This window comes from Mauremys mutica, chromosome 1 (assembly GCF_020497125.1).
Source record: "Mauremys mutica isolate MM-2020 ecotype Southern chromosome 1, ASM2049712v1, whole genome shotgun sequence".
Taxonomy (NCBI): Eukaryota; Metazoa; Chordata; order Testudines; family Geoemydidae; genus Mauremys; species Mauremys mutica.
In genome coordinates, this window is record NC_059072.1 from 42,979,639 (window position 1) to 42,999,399 (window position 19,761).

Below are 19,761 nucleotides of genomic sequence, written 5' to 3' on the forward strand. Positions count from 1 at the left end.
TTACATTAGCTAAAAATCTGGCCCAGAGTTTGTCGTCATCAGTTTTTATCCAGTGTAAGACTTTAGAGGTGGTGAAGACCTAATCTTCCCCTTAAGTAGAAATAGGGTTACCAACTTTCTAATCGAACAAAACCGAACACCCTTGTCCCACCCCCTGCCCTGCCCATTCCCTGAGGCCCTGCCCTGACCTGCCCCTTCTCCAAGGCCCCGCCCCCTGCTCATTCCATCCTCCCTCCCTCCTTCCCTCCATCACTCACTCTCCCCCACCCTCACTCACTTTCACCAGGCTGGGGCAGGGGGTTGGGATGTGGGAGGAAGTGAGGACTCCAGCTGGGGGTGCAAACTCTGTGATGGGGCCTCTGGGCTGGGGCTGGGGCCAAGGGGTTCATAGTGCGGGGGGGGGAGGGGCTCATAGCTGGGGCAAGGGGATGGCGTGCAAGGGGAGGTGCAGGCTCTGGGAGGGAGTTTGGATGCGGAGGGGGGTTAAGGGCTGGGACGGGAGTTTGGGCTGCAGAAAAGGGCCAGCAAGGGGCCGAACTCAAAAGAAATAGTAATATAGTAATATGTTGAGTTAATTTATCCACTTTCAGATGTTACTAGCCTCCTACAAAACAGAAATATTTCAATATAACTTTCAAATGTTTGAATTTTGGTTGCAGTTTAACATCTTTAATTGAAAACAAAGCATAGCAATATTGTATGAAGCAAATACTTCATGCTATTCAATGTCTTTTTTTTTTTTTGCTGAACGTAGAATTCTGTTGAGTACTCAAGTTAACATTTATGAGCTGAAGCAAGAGAACTGCTCAGCTGATACTGATTAGATAATATATTTGACCTTTCTCATTATGAACAGCTAATTTGAAATGTTGATGGGAATTAGTAGGTGAGTCTATAACTTTGCTACATTGGTGTCTGCTGTAGGCTCACTCAATATTGCTCTTTTTCAAGAGTGCAAAAATCAGGATAGTAGCTAAGTAAAATCATGGAATTGGTATCAAAAGCTTGAGTTTTTACCCTTTCAGTCTCCTCTCTGAGCATTAATACGGCTAAAAAATGAGTGATCTATATTACTTCTGCTTTTTAATGTTAAGTCTATTTAGTGCTCTGACAGTGGCTCTCTAATGAAATAGTACACTGCTTCTTCCCCAGCAGAGTTTACAGCCTCCTTGGAATGTAGGCTTTCAGTCTAAACCCATTATAGTCTCCTCCTTGCAGACCCCTCTTTTTTTAAGTGTAAGAAGATTGTTCCCAAATATCATCTTGTGTATTTTAGTTTCTACTTGTATGCCCAGGAGCTCCATGGTTAACTCAGGAGAGCAAAGAAAAAGGCTATTCCTTCAGAGTACCCTGATTTGTGGCAGGGAGTAGGGAGCTGAGGTCAGCAAATGCATTTTATTTCCCATTACCTGTTTGTTCCTTTTTCCCTCTTCCCCCCAAATGGTTATGTTTCTGGAGAATCTTTATGTTTGTTTGAGTTTATGAATAACTTTTTGTTTTAATTTCTATATTGTGAGTCTATGGCAAAGTCGTCTTTGGTTTTTGATGTTTTAAGTGAAGAATTAGTGAGTTGTCCCCCACTTTTGTTTTATTTTTTGTGGTTTTTCTTTTGTTTGGAATGTTTGGGGGTATGAGTTTTCTTCATCGTAATTTCCCTTTTATGAGACACTGAGGTAATGAGAGTCAGAATTCCTGCTTTTTGTGTTTTTAGTGTTGGGGTAGATGAAAGGTTTCCTTGTGGGGAAAATGACGTGGGTAAGGGAGTTAGCAGGTGAGTCTCAAGGATGGCAAAAGTTTTTCCTGGCAAATAACTTTGACTCAGATTGTGAAGAATTCATGTGGCTAGAGTGAAACAGGTAGCATAGGCTCTTCCTGCATGAGTTTTTGAATGGATAATGTTAGGTCTGTTTTGAATAACTTCACTTTACTTCTTGATCGTTGTGTAGAATGTTATCCAGACATTGGTGTGGATCACTGAAATCTGGTTGGCTAATGATGCAGAGGTCCAGTCTGGCATGGCTGGTTCCAGGTAGATATTGAATGCTTCACCTACCTCATGGTGAATGAAAGGGAGGTGCAGTATAACTGTGGAAATGCATGAGATAAACCAGTATCTGCAGTAGGTTATTTGAACGTCTGGCCATCTCTTATCTTCTCCTATGGCCATGATGCAAGATAAAAGTTTATGGTTCTGCTGGTGTGTGGGCCACATCATATCTAATAGGGAATTCCATGACTGAGTTCTCTGATCTTGTGTCAACACTGATATTGGTGTTCCCACAGATATTGTTCAGATCAGTCAAAGCACGGGATTTCCTGGAAGAATAATTCCTTGAGTTTATTTAAGGTATGTATGCTGTACACTAAGCATGGGCTTTGATTCAAGTTTGAGACCCAACGCCTCTTCCGTCCACACACAAATTGGTCTGACTTGTGCCAGCAAGCATTCAGGCCCCAGGTCCTAAGACCCTGCTAGGGGGGTGGATCAGAGCCCCACTCCTGCTATGGCTCATGTCCAAGCCCTGTCATTTTGCAGTGTGGACACAAGTCAGGCCACAGACCCAAAGGTCTGTGTAGTGCAATATGGATGCATTAGCACAACTGTGAAACCCCTGGGTCCAGCAATTGTAAACCCAGGTTTGCAATGCAGTGTGGATGCTCAAACATGGGCTTGGAAACACCAAGTCCCCCAGCTCAGGTACCACAGACCTGGGCTGAGTGTGTAGTGTAGATGTTTCTTTAGCAGGTTGAGGAGAGTGCCCACAGAATGGCCATATTGAAAAATGGTTTTACTCCAGGTATTCATGTTGTTGATGAGATGATCCCTGGACAAAGGGTTAGAATATTCTTGTTTTGCTAATCATGCAAAACTGGATGTCTCTTGACCCAGGGACCCTGCAGCTTTAGTTTCTGCTCTGGGAAAATGATTGATATTACCAGCTGAATGCTTCTCCTCCTTAGACTGGGAATACCAGTCTTGCTGTTTTGTAGAAACGGTTGTTCTTTTGTGTCCTCACTTGTTGAGGGAATTCCTTGAGAGGAAGTGACTGAGTTTAGAATGTTGGCATCAGTGTCGATTGTGCTCTTTCTGTGGAAAGCCATGCATTTGATATGATACAGAAATGCTTCTTTCTTTAATTTCAGAATTTGTGCAGGTTACATATTTATGTCACGATAACCAAAGTGTCCTGATGAAGAGCTCTGTGTAAGCACGAAAGCTTGTCCCTCTCATCAACAGAAGTTGGTCAAATAAAAGTTATTACTTCACCCACATTGTCTCTATGATAACCTAACAACAGTAATAAATGCCCTTGTGAATATTGGGCTTGATTATTTTAATTCCTTCTTTGTAGGGCTGTCACTTGGGCTTCTCCATCTTTTTTGCTTATTCCCAATTCAGTAGCACTGTTAACTACAGTGTTCTTATGATACTGCTATGTGGGTTTTTTTTAATTTGTCTGCCTCTCATGGACTAGGCCTGACTGCATTATAGGCCTGGTGCTTGAACCTTGTACTGACATGTAACCGCAGTTGCACCCCACCTGCCATTTAAAGATCACACCATCATATTTGAAGTTTACAGGCGACTGCACTTTTGTTGCAATAGTCTTGGGTGTGAAACTTGCTCCCCTGCGAAATATTTCTCATTTCATCCCTTCCTGCTTCTAAATTTTAATTGTTACAGTGCTTTTAATAAAAACAACGAGGAGTCCTTGTGGCACCTTAGAGACTAATGTATTTTTAGAATGACCACTCTTGGCCTTCTATTTATTACCTTCCCTTCCAAATCCATTCTCTCTCTTTTTAAATTGGACTTCATTTGTTGTATATGTATGTGTTTTAAAAAGGTAATACCTTACAGCAATAAAAATAATTTACCCATGAGAGTGCTTCAGGGAGGAGCTATATGACTATTGTTATTTACTGTTGCTCATGGTGTTCATAGTTTTCAGGCTTTGTACTGTTTGTCAACCCCCTTTTCTGCATCCATTCTATGTTGTCTCCCTTTTCTTTTCTTTTGTCTCTTCATGCCTGTGTTCTTGTATTGCTCTCCTCTGATGCTCCGCTTTGCTTTTATGTGCTGGCAGCAGAGTGCAATTACAGTAGTCCTGCTCTCTGAAGCAATTCAGATAACAGGGATTATTGCAAATTCCACATTGCTGCCAGCAAACTAAAAGGCAGGAGAGAGCTAGAAAAAAATCAGGAAGTTTTAAATTTCTTGCATCAATCTTGAGTACATGAAAACAAGCCTGAAATCAGCGAGCTTGAGATTCATTCTCAAGCACTGGCAATCTTGCTTTTCATACTGCTGACATTAATATTTCTTCAGTGAGGAGCTGCATGTTTCATTTAGGTGCATCATTTCATTTTTATAGTACCATTTTACAATATCATTAGAAATTCCAAAATGACAGATTATACCAAGATTTTCATACTTTCTAACCCTGCTGTTGTAGATTTGGTGACCGGATTTTGGAGACCTTCTGCACTGTATAAAACTGCTAGATCACTTAAGTGTTTTGTAAATTTGTCTCAGCTAGCTGTAATCAGCATTTCTTAAAGTGAACCTTGCACTTTAACTCTTCCTGACACAACAAGTCTCAAACTAGGAGAGCCAAAGGTCAAGTTTTTAACTGGAGGGAGTGGGGAGGTGGCCAAAAATTGAATGCATATACCAACTGTCTTGGTGTAATATTAGAGAACTGACTGCTTTTTTGGCATTGGAGTCTAATGATACAGGCTAACATTTTTAAAGGATTTGTCGTACCATGCATGCATGACAAAACAAAGTAATAAACCTTCTGTCATGGTAGAGTAAAAATTGCTTGTTTCCAGTTTTGCAGGAGTTTACCAGCTCTAATTCAAAGATTTAGGATTTCATTATAGAACCTGTCCTGTTTCGTTTCAGATTTCTTAATCAATTTTGGCTCCAGACCATCAGTTCCAGTTAGCTGTACTTCATTTAATTATAGCCCCACACAATACCTCATTTAATTATAGTTCCATACCTAGTGATGATATAGTTAAGAATCGGTCAAATTTGCAATTATAAAGTCCTATTTTCAATTATTTTTGCTTTTTTGTGCTTACATAACTTGAAAATTAAACTGTTTCGTAAAATAAAACTTTACAGGCTTTTAGTTCCTAATATGCACTAATCACATTTGTTATATGGCCCCTATTGCCATACTATCAGAGTGCCTAACAAATGTCATGAATTTATCCTCCTAGCACTCATGTGCAGTAGGCAGTAAGAAGTTTTTACTGCCTTACCCATTTAAAATGCTGTCTAAACACTAATTAAATCGTAGAACCCTGCTCTGCAGATCGGAAAGTATGAATATCCTTATTTAACAGAGAGAGAAACTGAGTCACAGAGAGGCTAAGTGATTTGCTCAACACTTCATAGCAGTTAGTGATAGAGCTGGGATTAAAACTCACAGGCTCGTGGCTTTCACTGTGGTGATGAATCCCCGAACCACATACAATTTCATTTTTCCTCATCTTCCTCATGTCCTTGTGACTTATATTGCATGGCATCAAGACTGTCCCTCTCCCATGCACTGCCCCTCCAATGAGCCAATTGTTCCCTCACAAAAAAACACATTCATACAAGTACTATTCCCCCTCTTCCACTGGGCCATGCAAGTCCATAATGTGAGCACACAAAGTATCCCTTACTTCTGCTGCCTGGGTACAACCAGCTCCCGCAGTGGTAGCTGCATTTTCTGGCTGAGAGTACCAGTTCAGCATCCCCTCGCTGTCATAGGTCCATTCAGGGGGAAATGGCACATTTCTGGCTTCACAAAGGCTGTGAAGAGCACCGCAAGCCAGAGTAATTTGGATAGCATTGTGACATTCCCCAGGGTACAACCTGGACTGTTGAACAACTATGTGCCCTTAATTATCTAGCCTAGGATGCCTTTTACATTGCTTTGCTGTCAGAACATCCGCTACTGGCCTGCTTATAGCCTTTAGCATGTAAATTCACCCACAGCTAAACACAAGCACTCTGACCAGCCACTCATGAATTACATACAGGATGACTCCCGCATGTTCTTTGCCCCAGTCTTGACACCAGAAATGTGCATCTTGTACTGCATAGTACCCTCCTGGACAATACAAACTCATGGTAAGTCCGTCATTTCAGCAAAGGAAAATTATATCTGCACCAGCCTTGGTATCACAGATGGAGTTTCCCACACACTCTAATCCAAATTTAGTGGTTAGGATAAAACAAGATAAGTTTAACTACAGAAAGATAGATTTTAAGTGATTATAAGTGATAATGCTTAAAAGTCAGGATTGGTTACTAAAGTAAATAAAAGAGTAATACACAAACTAATATCTAATTTAACAAGCTAAGTGAATTTAGAAGCAAAGGTTTTGTCTCATCATAAACTGTTATAGATTTCACAGTCTGCATCTCCTTTCAGCCTGGGACCACTTCCTCCTTATTTCAGTTATCTGAGAGTCATAGATGTCATGAGCAGAGACATGGAAGGAGGAGAGGTGAGGTGGAGGCCATTGTCTCTCATTCTTATACCCTCTCTCCTCTTTGAGGATTACCCCCCATTGGGGTGCAGACAAACAGGGTCTTGTTATGTGAGGTATAAACAGTCTCTGAGATTAAATGTAAATTTCTTGTTTACACCTTTCCGGTGCTGGAGAATGGCTGCTTAAGCCGATGATTGCTCTTTAACACCTGGCTGGGATACCAGGGAGTCTTTGTCTCTGAAAAACTGGTTTGGACCTGCTTATCTGGCCCTTGGAGCATGTTAACAATGATATATAGTAGAATATTATAACTTCCTATACAATGTTGATATGCACATTTTACAAGACAATAATACTCAGCAGATTATGACTTTTCAAATGATACTTCACAAGACATACTTTGTACAAAACTTATCATAGCCTTTAAAAGTGGTGACCATAATAGTATAGACTGTCACAAGCATTAATTGCACTGGCATCCAAATGGGTTTGTAAACACCTCCAATGTGATATTAATGTGCCAAAAGGATATACAACAACCATTCTGTACCTGCTGAGAGTGTAATTAAGCCTTTTTTTTGCCAGGATCTCTGAAATCAGGGTACAGTTTCGGAAGCCAAGGCAAAAGAGGGTGCACAGGATCCCCCAAAATAACAGTGGGAACAGTAACATTGTTTATGTCAATGTCATTTGGTGGCACTAGTATCCCAGTCTGTCCATGACTCCTGAGTGATGAAAAAGTCTGGCATTCTGAACTTTTCCTGTACAGACCACATTGACACTCATAAATCTGCCGCTGTGGTCCACTAGTGCTTGCATAACAATGGAGTAGTACCCTTTGTGGTTTATGTACTCGTTGCTACTTGAGGAGGTAAACTATGGGCATATGAATCCCATCAGTGTCACTACCAAAGTTAGCAAACCCCATTCTTTCAAAGCCAGCAGTTACCTCTGGAATATCTTTAATGCCCACCACCTTGGGGTAAACCACACACCTGATTGCTTCAGTTATCTTTGCCACGACTGTATCGATAATCGACTTTCCAACCCCAAACTGGTTGGCAATGGACCTGTAGCAGGCTAGCCAGCTTCCATACAGTTATAGCAACCTACTTCTATACTGGCCAGGGTGACCTCATGTGTGTCTCTTTTGGAGGGTGGAGGCAAGCTGCTCACAAAGCTCCAGAAATGTAGCTTTCTTAATGCAGAAGTTCTGGTCCCAGTGCTGGTTATCCCACGTCTGCATGACAATGTGGTCTCACGAGTCTGTGCTTGTGGCCCTGCACTAGAAGCAGCAGTCTACATAGGGGGTATCAGTAGCTATGCCAATTATACTGAGCAGCTTCTGCCAGTGAGAGTCTACAATACCAGGGTTCTCCTCTGCCACCGCCTCCTCCTACAGATCCATCAGGGACCTTTAGTGAGACGGAAAATGCCACTGAAATGTCCATCAGCACCTTGCAGATGCTTTGCCAGTTTCCTGACACAGAAGTAAAAGCACAAGCAAGAGCAGTTCATGAACAGGCGCCTCCTCCACATGGCTGGCTCTGGTAGCTGGCAGAGACAGAACACAAGGATTGCTCGGCAGGTTGTGTTGGCAGGCAGTTCAAATTTCCTATAACATGCAGAGTGGGCAGTGGAGTTTTTCCCCAGTGCACCACCTTCCTAAGGCTAGAGCAGTGACATTGGTAGGTGCAAGGGCACCAGGCAGTGTGGGACAGTTACTTTGACTCACGTCTGTGCACTGCAGTGTGGATGCCAGAGCCTTAGGTTTCAGCATGGGTCAGAAAATTCTTAACCTACTCTTAAAATGCAATGTAGGTTCTCAAGCCCAAGGTTCCTTGACACAGGTCAGCTGACTCAAGTCCCACTAACTCTAGGCTTACATTGCTGTGTAGACATACCCATACTCTTATTCTCTTGAAATGTGAAAGTGGCACTAACACACTTGGATCTAGGAGACAGAGAACTTGAGGTCCAGCAATAGCAACACCTATTATAGGGCTTGATCTTCTTCAAATTTATGAATGGAAAGTCCAAAAATGCCAAGAACTACTGTTATCAGAATTATAAATGCTTGACTGATTGACTGTATGTAAGAGAGCAGTACGACTGCTCAGAGCTCCAGTTTGACACTGCAGAAAAACCTGAGAGTCTCTAGATTAAGTTTAGAAGTGTGAGCAACAAGGGTGATGTCGTGGTGGGAGTCTGCTATAGACCACCAGACCAGGGGGATGAGGTGGACGAGGCTTTCTTCCGGCAACTAACAGAAGTTACTAGATCACAGGCCATGGCTCTCATGAGGGACTTCAATCACCTCGATATCTGCTGGGAGAGCAATACAGCGGTGTACAGACAATCCAGGAAGTTTTTGGAAAGTGTAGGGGACAATTTCCTGGTGCAAGTGCTGGAGAAACCAAGTAGGGACAGAGCTCTTCTTGGCCTGCTGCTCACAAACAAGGAAGAATTAGTAGGGGAAGCAAAAGTGGATGGGAACCTGGGAGGCAGTGACCATGAGTTCAGAATCCTGACACAAGGAAGAAAGGAGAGCAGCAAAATACGGACCCTGGACTTCAGAAAAGCAGACTTTGACTACCTCAGGGAACTGATGGGCAGGATCCCCTGGGAGAATAACATGAGGAGAGCTGGCTGTATTTTAAAGAATCCTTATTGAGGTTGCAGGAACAAACCATCCCGATGTGTAGAAAGAATAGTAAATATGGTAGGCGACCAGCTTGGCTTAACAGTAAAATCCTTGCTGATCTTAAACACAAAAAAGAAGCTTACAAGAAGTGGAAGATTGGACAAATGACCAGGGAGGAGTATAAAAATATTGCGCAGGCATGCAGGAGTGAAATCAGGAAGGCTAAATCACACTTGGAGTTGCAGCTAGCAAGAGATGTTAAGAGTAACAAGAAGGGTTTCTTCAGGTATGTTAGCAACAAGAAGAAAGTCAAGGAAAGTGTGGGCCCCTTACTGGATGAGGGAGGCAACCTAGTGACGGAGGATGTGGAAAAAGCTAATGTACTCAATGCTTTTTTTGCCTCTGTCTTCACGAACAAGGTCAGCTCCCAGACTACTGCACTGGGCAGCACAGCATGGGGAGGAGGTGACCAGCTCTCTGTGGAGAAAGAAGTGGTTCAGGACTATTTAGAAAAGCTGGACTGCATCTGAGGGTGTGATTGCAGAGCCATTGGCCTTTATCGTTGAAAACTCATGGCGATTGGGGGAGGTCCTGGATGACTGGAAAAAGGCTAATGTAGTGCCCATCTTTAAAAAAGGGAAGGAGGAGGATCCGGGAAACTACAGGCCAGTCAGCCTCACCTCAGTCCCTGGGAAAATCATGGAGCAGGTCCTCAAGGAATCAATTATGATGCACTTAGAGGAGAGGAAAGTGATCAAGAACAGTCAGCATAGATTCACCAAGGGCAAGTCATGCTTGATTAACCTAATTGACTTCTATGGTGAGATAACTGGCTCTGTGGATGAGGGGAAAGCAGTGGATGTGTTATTCCTTGACTTTAGCAAAGCTTTTGATACGGTCTCCCACAGTATTCTCAACGGCAAGTTGAAGAAGTATGGGCTGGATGAATGGACTATAAGGTGGATGGAAAGCTGGCTAGATTGTCGGGCTCAACAAGCAGTGATCAATGCCTCCATGTGTAGTTGGCAGCCGGTATCAAGCGGAGTGCCCCAAGGGTCGGTCCTGTGGCCGGTTTTGTTCAATATATTCATTAATGATCCAGAGGATGGCATGGACTGCACCCTCAGCAAGTTTGCAGATGACACTAAACTGGGAGGAGTGGTAGATACGCTGGAGGGTAGGGATAGGATAGAGAGGGACCTAGACAAATTGCAGGATTGGGCTAAAAGAAATCTGATGAGGTTCAACCAGGACAAGTGCAGAGTCCTGCACTTAGGACAGAAGAATCCCATGCACTACTACAGACTAGGGACCGAGTGGCTAGGCAGCAGTTCTGCAGAAAAGAACCTAGGAGTTACAGTGGACAAGAAGCTGGATATGAGTCAATAGTGTGCCCTTGCTGCCAAGAAGGCTAACAGCATTTTGGGCTGTATAAGTAGGGGCATTGCCAGCAGATCGAGGGACGTGTTTTTCTATTCGGCATTGGTGAGGCCGCATCTGTAGTACTGTGTCCAGTTTTGGGCCCCTCACTACAAGAAGGATGTGGAAAAATTGAAGAGAGTCCAGCGGAGGGCAACAAAAATGATTAGGGGGCTGGAGCACATGATTTATGAGAAGAGGCTGAGGGAACTGGGATTGTTTAGTCTGCAGAAAAGAAGAATGAGGGGGAATTTTGATAGTTGCTTTCAACTATCTGAAAGGCAGTTCCAAAGAGGATGGATCTAGACTGTTCTCAGTGGTGGCAGATGACAGAACAAGGAGTAATGGTCTCAAGTTGCAGTGGGGGAAGTTTAGGTCGGATATTAGGAAAAACGTTTTCACTAGAAGGGTGGTGAAGCACTGGAATGGGTTACCTAGGGAGGTGATGGAATCTCCTTCCTTAGAGGTTTTTAAGGTCAGGCTTGACAATGGTCTGGCTGGGATGATTTAGTTGGGGATTGGTCCTGCTTTGAGCAGGGGGTTGGACTAGATGATCTCCTGAGGTCCCTTCCAACCCTGATATTCTTTGATTCTATGATTGCTTGGACCCAATATATATGTAAACTGGCCATTTTTACAACCCAGTGATACTATTTCATCTTAAATAACATCTCCCAGAAAATATTCCACTGCACAATAGGTTTTAAGGGCTTAAGCCTGCCGTCCTTACGGGCAGTTCTCCCATTAACTTTAGTGGCAGTTTTGCCTGATTAATGACTGCAGGATCAGATCTTGAGCGTGTATTCCAGTACCACTTTCAGTAAGTTCATTTTAAACTAACAAACCATTTCTCTGTGGGAGAATGTCCTTTATTTTTAGTATGTTGTAAGTCTGAATTATTATGGCCTGCTTTTTTTTTTTTTTTTTTTTTTTTTTACAAGTCATATAATATTGAAACTTTACTCTAGGGTACAATACATATTGTGGATATATTGATGGTAGAAAGAGCCTTCTGTATTAGATAAGTGTTAAAGCTGAGTCCTTGTTTATTAAGGAAAGACATTTTGTAACACAATGTACTTTTTCGGCTGTTGATCAAATTAAAATAACTCTGATTGATACAAATTGTTTCTGAAGTGTGCAGAGCCAAAAAGATGGAAAGCATATGATGGAAAAATAACTGAAATGGATACACAGTTTACACTACGTTCCAGAGAACTGCTTGAGATTTACCGCAGCATTAGTATGAAAGACCTCCCAAAAGATGAGAGGCTGGATGTGCTGTTAACACTCAAACATACAGTGAAGGTATGTTTTGGTCTTCCCATTAAGTTTAGCTTTTGGTTATACGTTCCATACCTAGAGCCATAGTCATTTAATTGGTGCTGACACATCAGCAAGGATTCTCTTGGCAAACAGTTGTGAGGATGTGGTGGCATGAACGAAAGCCTAGTGTGCTAACTAGTGCTATTTGTTAAATTATGAAAGGTCAATTTAATATAAATTCATGTTTCACTACCACTTTGTATGATAAGTATTGATTTCTTAAGGGAATTTTAAAGTTATAACCCTCCACTGTAATGTTAAATTTGTGTTAAATTTTAATACAGTTTTAGTATGAAGTTTAATAATTACAGTAATTGGATAAAACCAGGAGAGATACTTTTAATGTTATTTATTCATTTATTTTTTATGCTGCAGTATTTGAAATACCTTTTCAGAAGCTTGGCTATGAAATGTCTCTTGGTTTGGATTGCAATTTTTCTGTCTCACAAACATTGATTTCCTCTCCCCTTTTTAGTGGAGAGAAAAAATTAACACACTTTTTTTTTAATTTCCTTGTTTGAACATCATGAAGGTGTACTCAGCAACCTTGGTGATGGTACTTGTACCTCAATAGAATAGAAGAGCCTGATCCTGATCTTAATGAAGCCAAAGTGAGGATTTTGCCTTGGGTCCAAAGTCAGAACAGCTCTAGAAATAGTGCTGGTTAATCAACTGCTGCTGAATGAGCTTATAGTTATTGTTTTTTGTTGGTTTCACAATAATAAGGATCCAGATCAAATCTGCATTCTGGGGAAAACTGGAATTGATGTAGAATCAGGATTTTTATTGGAGGAACAAAGGTTGAATTTAAGTGGCATCATTTACCTGTCACCATCCATCTCCCTTTCTGTGTTTTTGAGATAGTGGTAGAGGAAGGTTGGTAGCATCAGAAGAGAATATTTTTCTACTATATAATTCTCTGTCAAACCTGCAGGGATTTCACCACAGAACATTATGCTGATATTGTTGGTGTTATATATAACACACACATAGCTATATACTACTGTCCTTTCTTTGGATATTCTATATGGCATGCTTCCCAAGACACAGAAGGGTTTAAGCTTCTTTTTAATGCATACATTTAGAGTATAAATGATATATAGAATATATATTGCATGGTTTTTTTTAATATCAATTTGTTCTAAATCTAGTGGCTTATCAGCAAGTATCTGTATTGTAACTTTATTTGTTTTTCTGTAGGAACACGAGTGTAAACTCACCCATGAAATAGTGGAATTAATTGACAGAGAGGCTGATCTTATGATGCGAGGCGTGAAAGAATGCAATCTAGAAGGACTCAGAAAAAGAATATGCACATTATTTCTTCAGTATATTAAAACTCCAGTCTTTAACCCTGAGGTTGCTAGAGTACTTAAGGTATTTCTCTCTTCTATTATAATCATGATATTTGTCTATGGTAGTGCTCACTATGTGTTCAGTGTTTACAGGCAGAGAAGCAAAACTAGTCTTTCTACCAAGGAACTCGTAGTTTTAAGGCCGTCAGGCACAAGGTAATGGGAGAGAGGAAATGGGAAACATCATATGCTTTTTTCTTGTTATTAATGTAAGATTGGCCATAGGTAGAACTGCAGGGGTGGGTCTTCAAGAGGAACTAAAATGTGGAAATGGTAGAAGCTTCACAGATGAGCTCAGGAAGGTCATACCACATATAGAGAGCAGTATAGAAGATGACATGGAGGCTTTTTCTTTTTTGAGACTCTAACCAATGGGTGCTCTGTGTGGGAGCATTTGCAGAGCACAGGAGCTGTAGGGAGTGAAGTAAGGCAAGCTTAGGTAAGTAGGAAGCAGCAGAATTATGTAGAACTTTGAAGGTGATGACAAGACACTTACAATTGATGCAATATCAAATGGGGAACTAGTAGAGAGATTCAAAGAAAGAGACTTGATCAAAATGGTTAGCAGGAAGATGACTTTCACTGCAGCATTTTGTTTGGACTAGAGGGGGAAAATGAGAGTTTTAGGGAGGCCAAAGAAGGAAAAGATTGCAGTGATCAAAGTGGGATATAATGAAAGCCTGACCAAGAGACTTAGTTGCTGTGTACTTCTATGGGGGGAGGGGTAGCTCAGTGGTTTGAGCATTGGCCTGCTAAACCCAGGGTTGTGAGTTCAATCCTTGAGGGGGCCACTTAGGGAGCTGGGGCAAAATCAGTACTTGGTCCTGCTAGTGAAGGCAGGGGGCTGGATTCAATGACCCTTCAGGGTCCCTTCCAGTTCTAGGAGATAGGATATCTCCATTAATTATTATTTAGTAGTATCCTCAAAAACTGTATATTGTACAAAATTAAAGATGTGTGATAAGGCTTATGATCACATAAATATATGTACAAATTAATATACTTACCATGCCATTAGAAGCAATACTCATTCAGTGAAACAATTGATTCATTAAACAACAAGACCTAGTCTAAGACTTATCTTCCGGGCTCCTTGGTAAATAGGATGTAGTGGAGCAGTGCTGCAGAAATACCATAGTTGGATGCACAAATGGGAAAAGTGCTTATACTGGATAATTCCAACACAACACAGCCACATCCACTCCTCTGTTAAAACTGTATGACCCATGATTCTCTCATGAAAAGGGGCCACAGCTATGGAGTGGTGAAGAAGCTAGCAAACAATCAATCTAAGCAACCAGCTCCACTTCCCACTTAGACTAAAGTCTGGATAAAAAGCTTCAACTGTTTGACACAGATGGTTCGCTGAACTTGGCTTCTCCTCAGTGGATCCTGGATGCCCTCAGACTTCATTAGGCTCAGTTTGCCTTGTGTGGGGTATGATGCTTCACTGGGCCTGGCATGCTCACCTTCCCCTGGGTGGGGATCAGGTTGCTGCCTATGCAGTTGCTCCTCCTGTGCTTCTAGGGTGGTATTGCTGCTGCTCCTGCTCCTTACATCTGCTTTCTGCCTTCTTGCAGGCATTCAGGCGGACTTGTTTTACGTAGCAACCAGTACTGACCAAGAGCAGCTTGTTGAGTCCCCCAATCCCTTGGAGATTTGTTGGCATCCAGGGTAGGGGGACCCAGTAAGCTGTGACTGGGTATCAATAACCAGCATGTAGTGGCTATGCAGCAGCAGGGAGTAGGGACAGGGGACCTCGAGGCAGTAACTTTGTGGTAGTCAGGGCAGACGGCAGCTCAGTCATAGCCAAGACTTGGGGGGGTGAGATCTGTCTCTTCTGAGGAATCAGGTTATCTGCAGGTGGGTTAAACGTTACAGATGTAGCTATGTTTGTATTTGGTGCCACAGGCCTTCTAATTGGCATGTGGTACAGACAACATTACAAACAGGATGGCTGCTAAATGGCAGCCAAGCAGTGGAGACAAGCAGAGGAACACATTCAAAATGTCAACTGGCTAAACATGGGGACTGACTTGCCAAGCTGATGAAAGTAGCCCAATTATAGATCTGAATCTGGCCCCTGTCCACACACACTGGTCCTGCAGAGCATAGTGAGAGGGAAGAAGCACATATGACATCTTTATTTTCTTCTTTGAGTGCTTGCTCATGTCGATTCCATTCTAGGTGTGTGTGCGCCCTTGTGCACAGGCATCTGAGATTTTTGCCATAGCAGTATCTGTAGGGTCGGCAGTGGTGCCCTCTGGAGTGCCGCGCTCATGCGTCGGAATATTAGGCGCTGTCGGCCCTACACCGTCTCAGTTCCTTCTTACTGCCCGTGAGGGTTGGTTGGAGTGCCTTATGTCACAGCTTTGGTTTTAGACAAAACAAAAACAAGTTTATTAACTACAAAAGATATATTTTAAGTGATTATAAATCATAGCAAACAGACCAAAGCAGATTACCTAGCAAATAAACAAAAATGCAATCTAAGCTTAATATATTAGAGATTGGATATGAGTAGCAAATTCTCACCCTAATTGCTAAAGGTAATAATTGGAGATATACCAATCTCCTACAACTGGAAGGGACCTTGAAAGGTCATCGAGTCCAGCCCCCTGCCTTCACTAGCAGGACCAATTTTTGCCCCAGATCCCTAAGTGGCCCCCTCAAGGATTGAACTCACAACCCTGGGTTTAGCAGCCCAATGCTCAAACCACTGAGCTATCCCTCCCCCCTAAATTGCTGATTTAGTCAGTTTGCAAAGATTCTTGAGGGGCCAGCTGCACTTGCTTGCAGCTTAAAAACCCCAGGTATTCGTTTCACAGGCTAGAAATTCCTCTAGGCTCGGTCTAACTCTTCTCCCCTAGTCCAATCGTTGTACCCCATGTGTTTCCAATAATCTCTTTGGATGTGGAGTCAGTGAAGAACCACGATGATGTCACTCCCCTGCCTTAAATAGCTTTTGCATATGGCGGGAACCCTTTGTCTCCAAGCTTGGTTCCCATGTCCGGTCAGTGGAAAAACAGTGGTATTTCAAGATGGAGTCCAGTACCAGGTGACTTGGTCACATGTCCCTGTAGGGTCACAGCAGCCATGACTCAGAAGCTGTTTGTAGCAGCCTCAGGAAGGCTTCCCAGGAAGGCTTCCCAGTGGGAGATTAGCTTCTTCTAAAACCTGTTGTTCTTCCTAATGGCCCTTCCCAGCCAGCCATCAAGACTGATTGCATTCTGCCTAGTGGGCGTTTCCCAGGTGTAAACACATTTGTAATAGATGCATAGACAATATTCCTGACTTCAGATACAAAATGATACATGCATACAAATAGGATAATCATATTCAGTAAATCATAACTTCTTCAATGATATCTTACATGACCTATCTTGCATAAAGTACATTATAGTTATGCCATAACCATATCACAATAATATCTCTCTGAAGAATATGGGGTATAGTGTCACAGTCTCTCTATCCGGAGATGGTTAGCATCATCTTCCAGAGGTGGGGGACTCCCCAGGTGGACTTGCTTACGTCCAGGCAGAACAGAGAGTGCCACATGTTCTGCTCAATTTGGGGGATCAATAGAGGTTCCCTGTCAGATGCCTTTCTGCTCCAGTGGTCGGGGGCCCTCATGTATGCCTTCCCTCCAGTACTATTAATCCACAGAGTCCTCATGAAAATCAAGTGGGACAGGACAAAGGTTATCCTTAGAGTGCCAGCGTAGCCATGCCAGCACTGGTTCTGCATGCTGCTGGACATCTCAGTGGCCGCCCTGTTACAGCTGTCACTCCGGCCGGACCTGCTGTCCCAATACCATGGCAGTCTTCTGCACCCAAACCTGGCAGTGTTACACCTGACGCTTCGCTGCTGCATGGTTGAATGTGGAGGAACAGGAATGTTTGGCCCATGTCCAAGAAGTCCTGTTGGGCAGCAGGAAGCTCTCCACCAGGGCGACCTACATGGCCAAATGGAAGCAGTGTATGTGGGCGCACACACACCTAGAATGGAATGGACATGGTCGTAGCTCATCCCCCTTTCAAGCCTCTAGCTTCCTGCTCCCTTCTCCCCCGCTCCTGGAAGGTTTCATTCCTGGTCACAATAACATTTGCCCGCAGAGTCTGAGATTACTCTTACCCCGGAGCCGCCCTATACGGTATTCTACAAGGACAAGGTTCAGCTGTGTCTGCACCCGGCTTTCCTGCCCAAGGTGGTTTCACAGTTTCAGATGGGCCAGGACATATATTTACCTTTCTTCTTTCCAAAACCTCATTAGTCGTAGGAGGAGCACAGATTGTGCTCTCTGGACATTAGGAGGGTGCTAGCCTTCTACATCAAAAGGACCAAGCCGTTTCGTAAGCCAAGGCAGGTGCTAATCCAGGATATCTGCAGGGCTGCTACCTAGTCTTCCGTCCACATGTTTACATCTCATTACGCATTTACCCAGCAGGCCCAAGATGATGCTGGCTTCAATATAACAATGTTGCAAGCCAAATGATCATGAACTCCAAGCCCACCTCTGGGGATACTGCTTGTGAGTCATCTAGAATGGAATCGACATGAGCAAGCGCTTGAAGAAACAAAAATGGTTATCTACCTTTCAAAACTGTTGTTCTTCAAGATGTGTTGATGTGTTCATGTCCATTCCATTATCTGCCCTCCTACCCCTCTGTCGGAGTTGCCGGCAAGAAGGAACTTAGAGGGCATGGGCTGGCAGTGCCTAATATACCAATGCATGAGCAAACCACTCCAGAGGGTGCCACTGCCAACCCTATGGATACTGCCAAGGCAAAAATCTCCAGTGATTGTGCACGTGGGCGCACACACACCTAGAATGGAATGGACATGAGCAGCACATCTCAAAGAACAATAGTTACGAGAGGTAGGTAACCATTTTTTCTTCCCTTCTGCATGTTTTTATAAAACGGGAAACATTTAGCCCTTATGATTTAATCCTCACATGCCCAAATAGTAAGGGGCCCATAATCTTCGCTTTTATATTTTGATTCATGTGATACATTGCATTTGATAGATTACATGGTGATTTACAGCAGTCCTGTTGTGCTGTTTTTCCCCATTCAGTTGTATTTCTACAGTTGCTTAGTATCTGGTTCCATACAATTAGTAGTAATTTGCTTTGGACCAGGGGAGGGCAAACTTCGGCTCACGGGCCGGATCCGAGCCATCAGGGCTTTCAGTTCGGCCCGCGGGATTGCCGGCAGGCTCCCTGCCTGCCCTGGCCCCACTTCCAGAAGCGGCCGGCACCACATCCCTGCAGCCCCGGGAGTGGGACGGGGGCAGAGGGCTCCGTGTGCTGCCCTCGCCTGCAGGCACCGGCCCCCGCAGCTCCCATTGGCTGAGAATGGGAAACTGCAGCCAATGGGAGCTTTGGAGGTGGTACCTGCAGGTGAGCCACTGCTGTACATGCTGGCCACTTCTGGGAGTGGCACAGGGCCAGGGCAGTCAGGGAGCCTTAACCCCACTGTGTGCCATTGCCACCCCAGAGCCACTTGAGGTAAGCAGCGTCGGGCCGTAGCCCACACCCCGAACTCTTCCTGCACCCCAACCCCCTGCCATGAGCCCCGTAACTCCCTGCCTTGAGCCCTCGATGCACCCCTCCTGCACCCCAACCCCTGCCCTAAACCCCCTCCTGCATCCCGCACTCCCTTCCAAACCCCAACCCCCTTCCCAAGCCCTATATTTATGGCCCTGCATACAATTTCTCCACCCAGATGTGGCCCTCGGGCCAAAAAGTTTTCCCACCTCTGCTTTGGACCATAATAGCTGAGGTCTTAATCTAGTCCTATAAAATCAGTTGTTTTGTTCTTTAAATATTTTAATAAATACAATAAGAGCAAAGGATGTTTAAAAATAGCTAAACTGATTTTTTTTAAATTTCAGATAAGTATTGCTGCCTTTTGAAACTTAAAGGCATGTTTAATGTTAAGTGTTGCACACTTAGTCGCTTGTGTGGGCCAAGCTTATTGCAAACTCCAAAGGCTCCTTGCATTCCTCCATTCCACCCAACAAGTTCCCTTATGCCACTCTCCCATCTCCATCTATTTCAGGGACTCCCTGCAACTTCACCTTCTCATGCCTGGGGCTCGATGTGCTCTTCATTCTGTCCTCTACCAAATACCAGGATTCCCCAGTCCCTACCCCATCAAGGGTTCTGTGTCTTCCCTTTCCCTCCTCCTTTCTATACCAGGGTTCCCCTTTCTCCCCCACCCCCTATGCCAGTGGCCATGTGTACACATGCATTCTCCAGTGCCCCCGGTTGTTCTCTTCCTCTTATTAATCTTTTTGTCTATGAGATAAGTCATTCAAGGTGTCAACACTTTAAACTTTAGGGAGGATAGGCAAAAATGAGATAGAGATGAAGGTGTTAATGGGTGGCATCAATCAGTTTTTTGATCTATAGACAGTGAAGCTCTGACTGGGATAATCAGGTGGCAGGTCTCCATGTGTCTCCCGTTTTTCCCATTTTCTGATTCTCCACCAAATCAATAGGATATTGGCCAA

General features: G+C 43.5%; 1 protein-coding gene across 3 annotated transcripts in view; it reads left to right on the forward strand.

The window, feature by feature from the left end:
* IQUB (IQ motif and ubiquitin domain containing) overlaps window positions 1–19,761 on the forward strand; it is a 47,348-nt gene that overhangs the window by 20,057 nt on the left and 7,530 nt on the right. For all 3 annotated transcript variants that reach the window (XM_044995550.1, XM_044995540.1, XM_044995559.1), the window contains 2 exons: window positions 11,699–11,869; window positions 13,088–13,264. In XM_044995550.1, coding sequence (XP_044851485.1) covers window positions 11,699–11,869; window positions 13,088–13,264 — 348 coding nt within the window. The remainder of the gene's footprint in view (window positions 1–11,698; window positions 11,870–13,087; window positions 13,265–19,761) is intronic.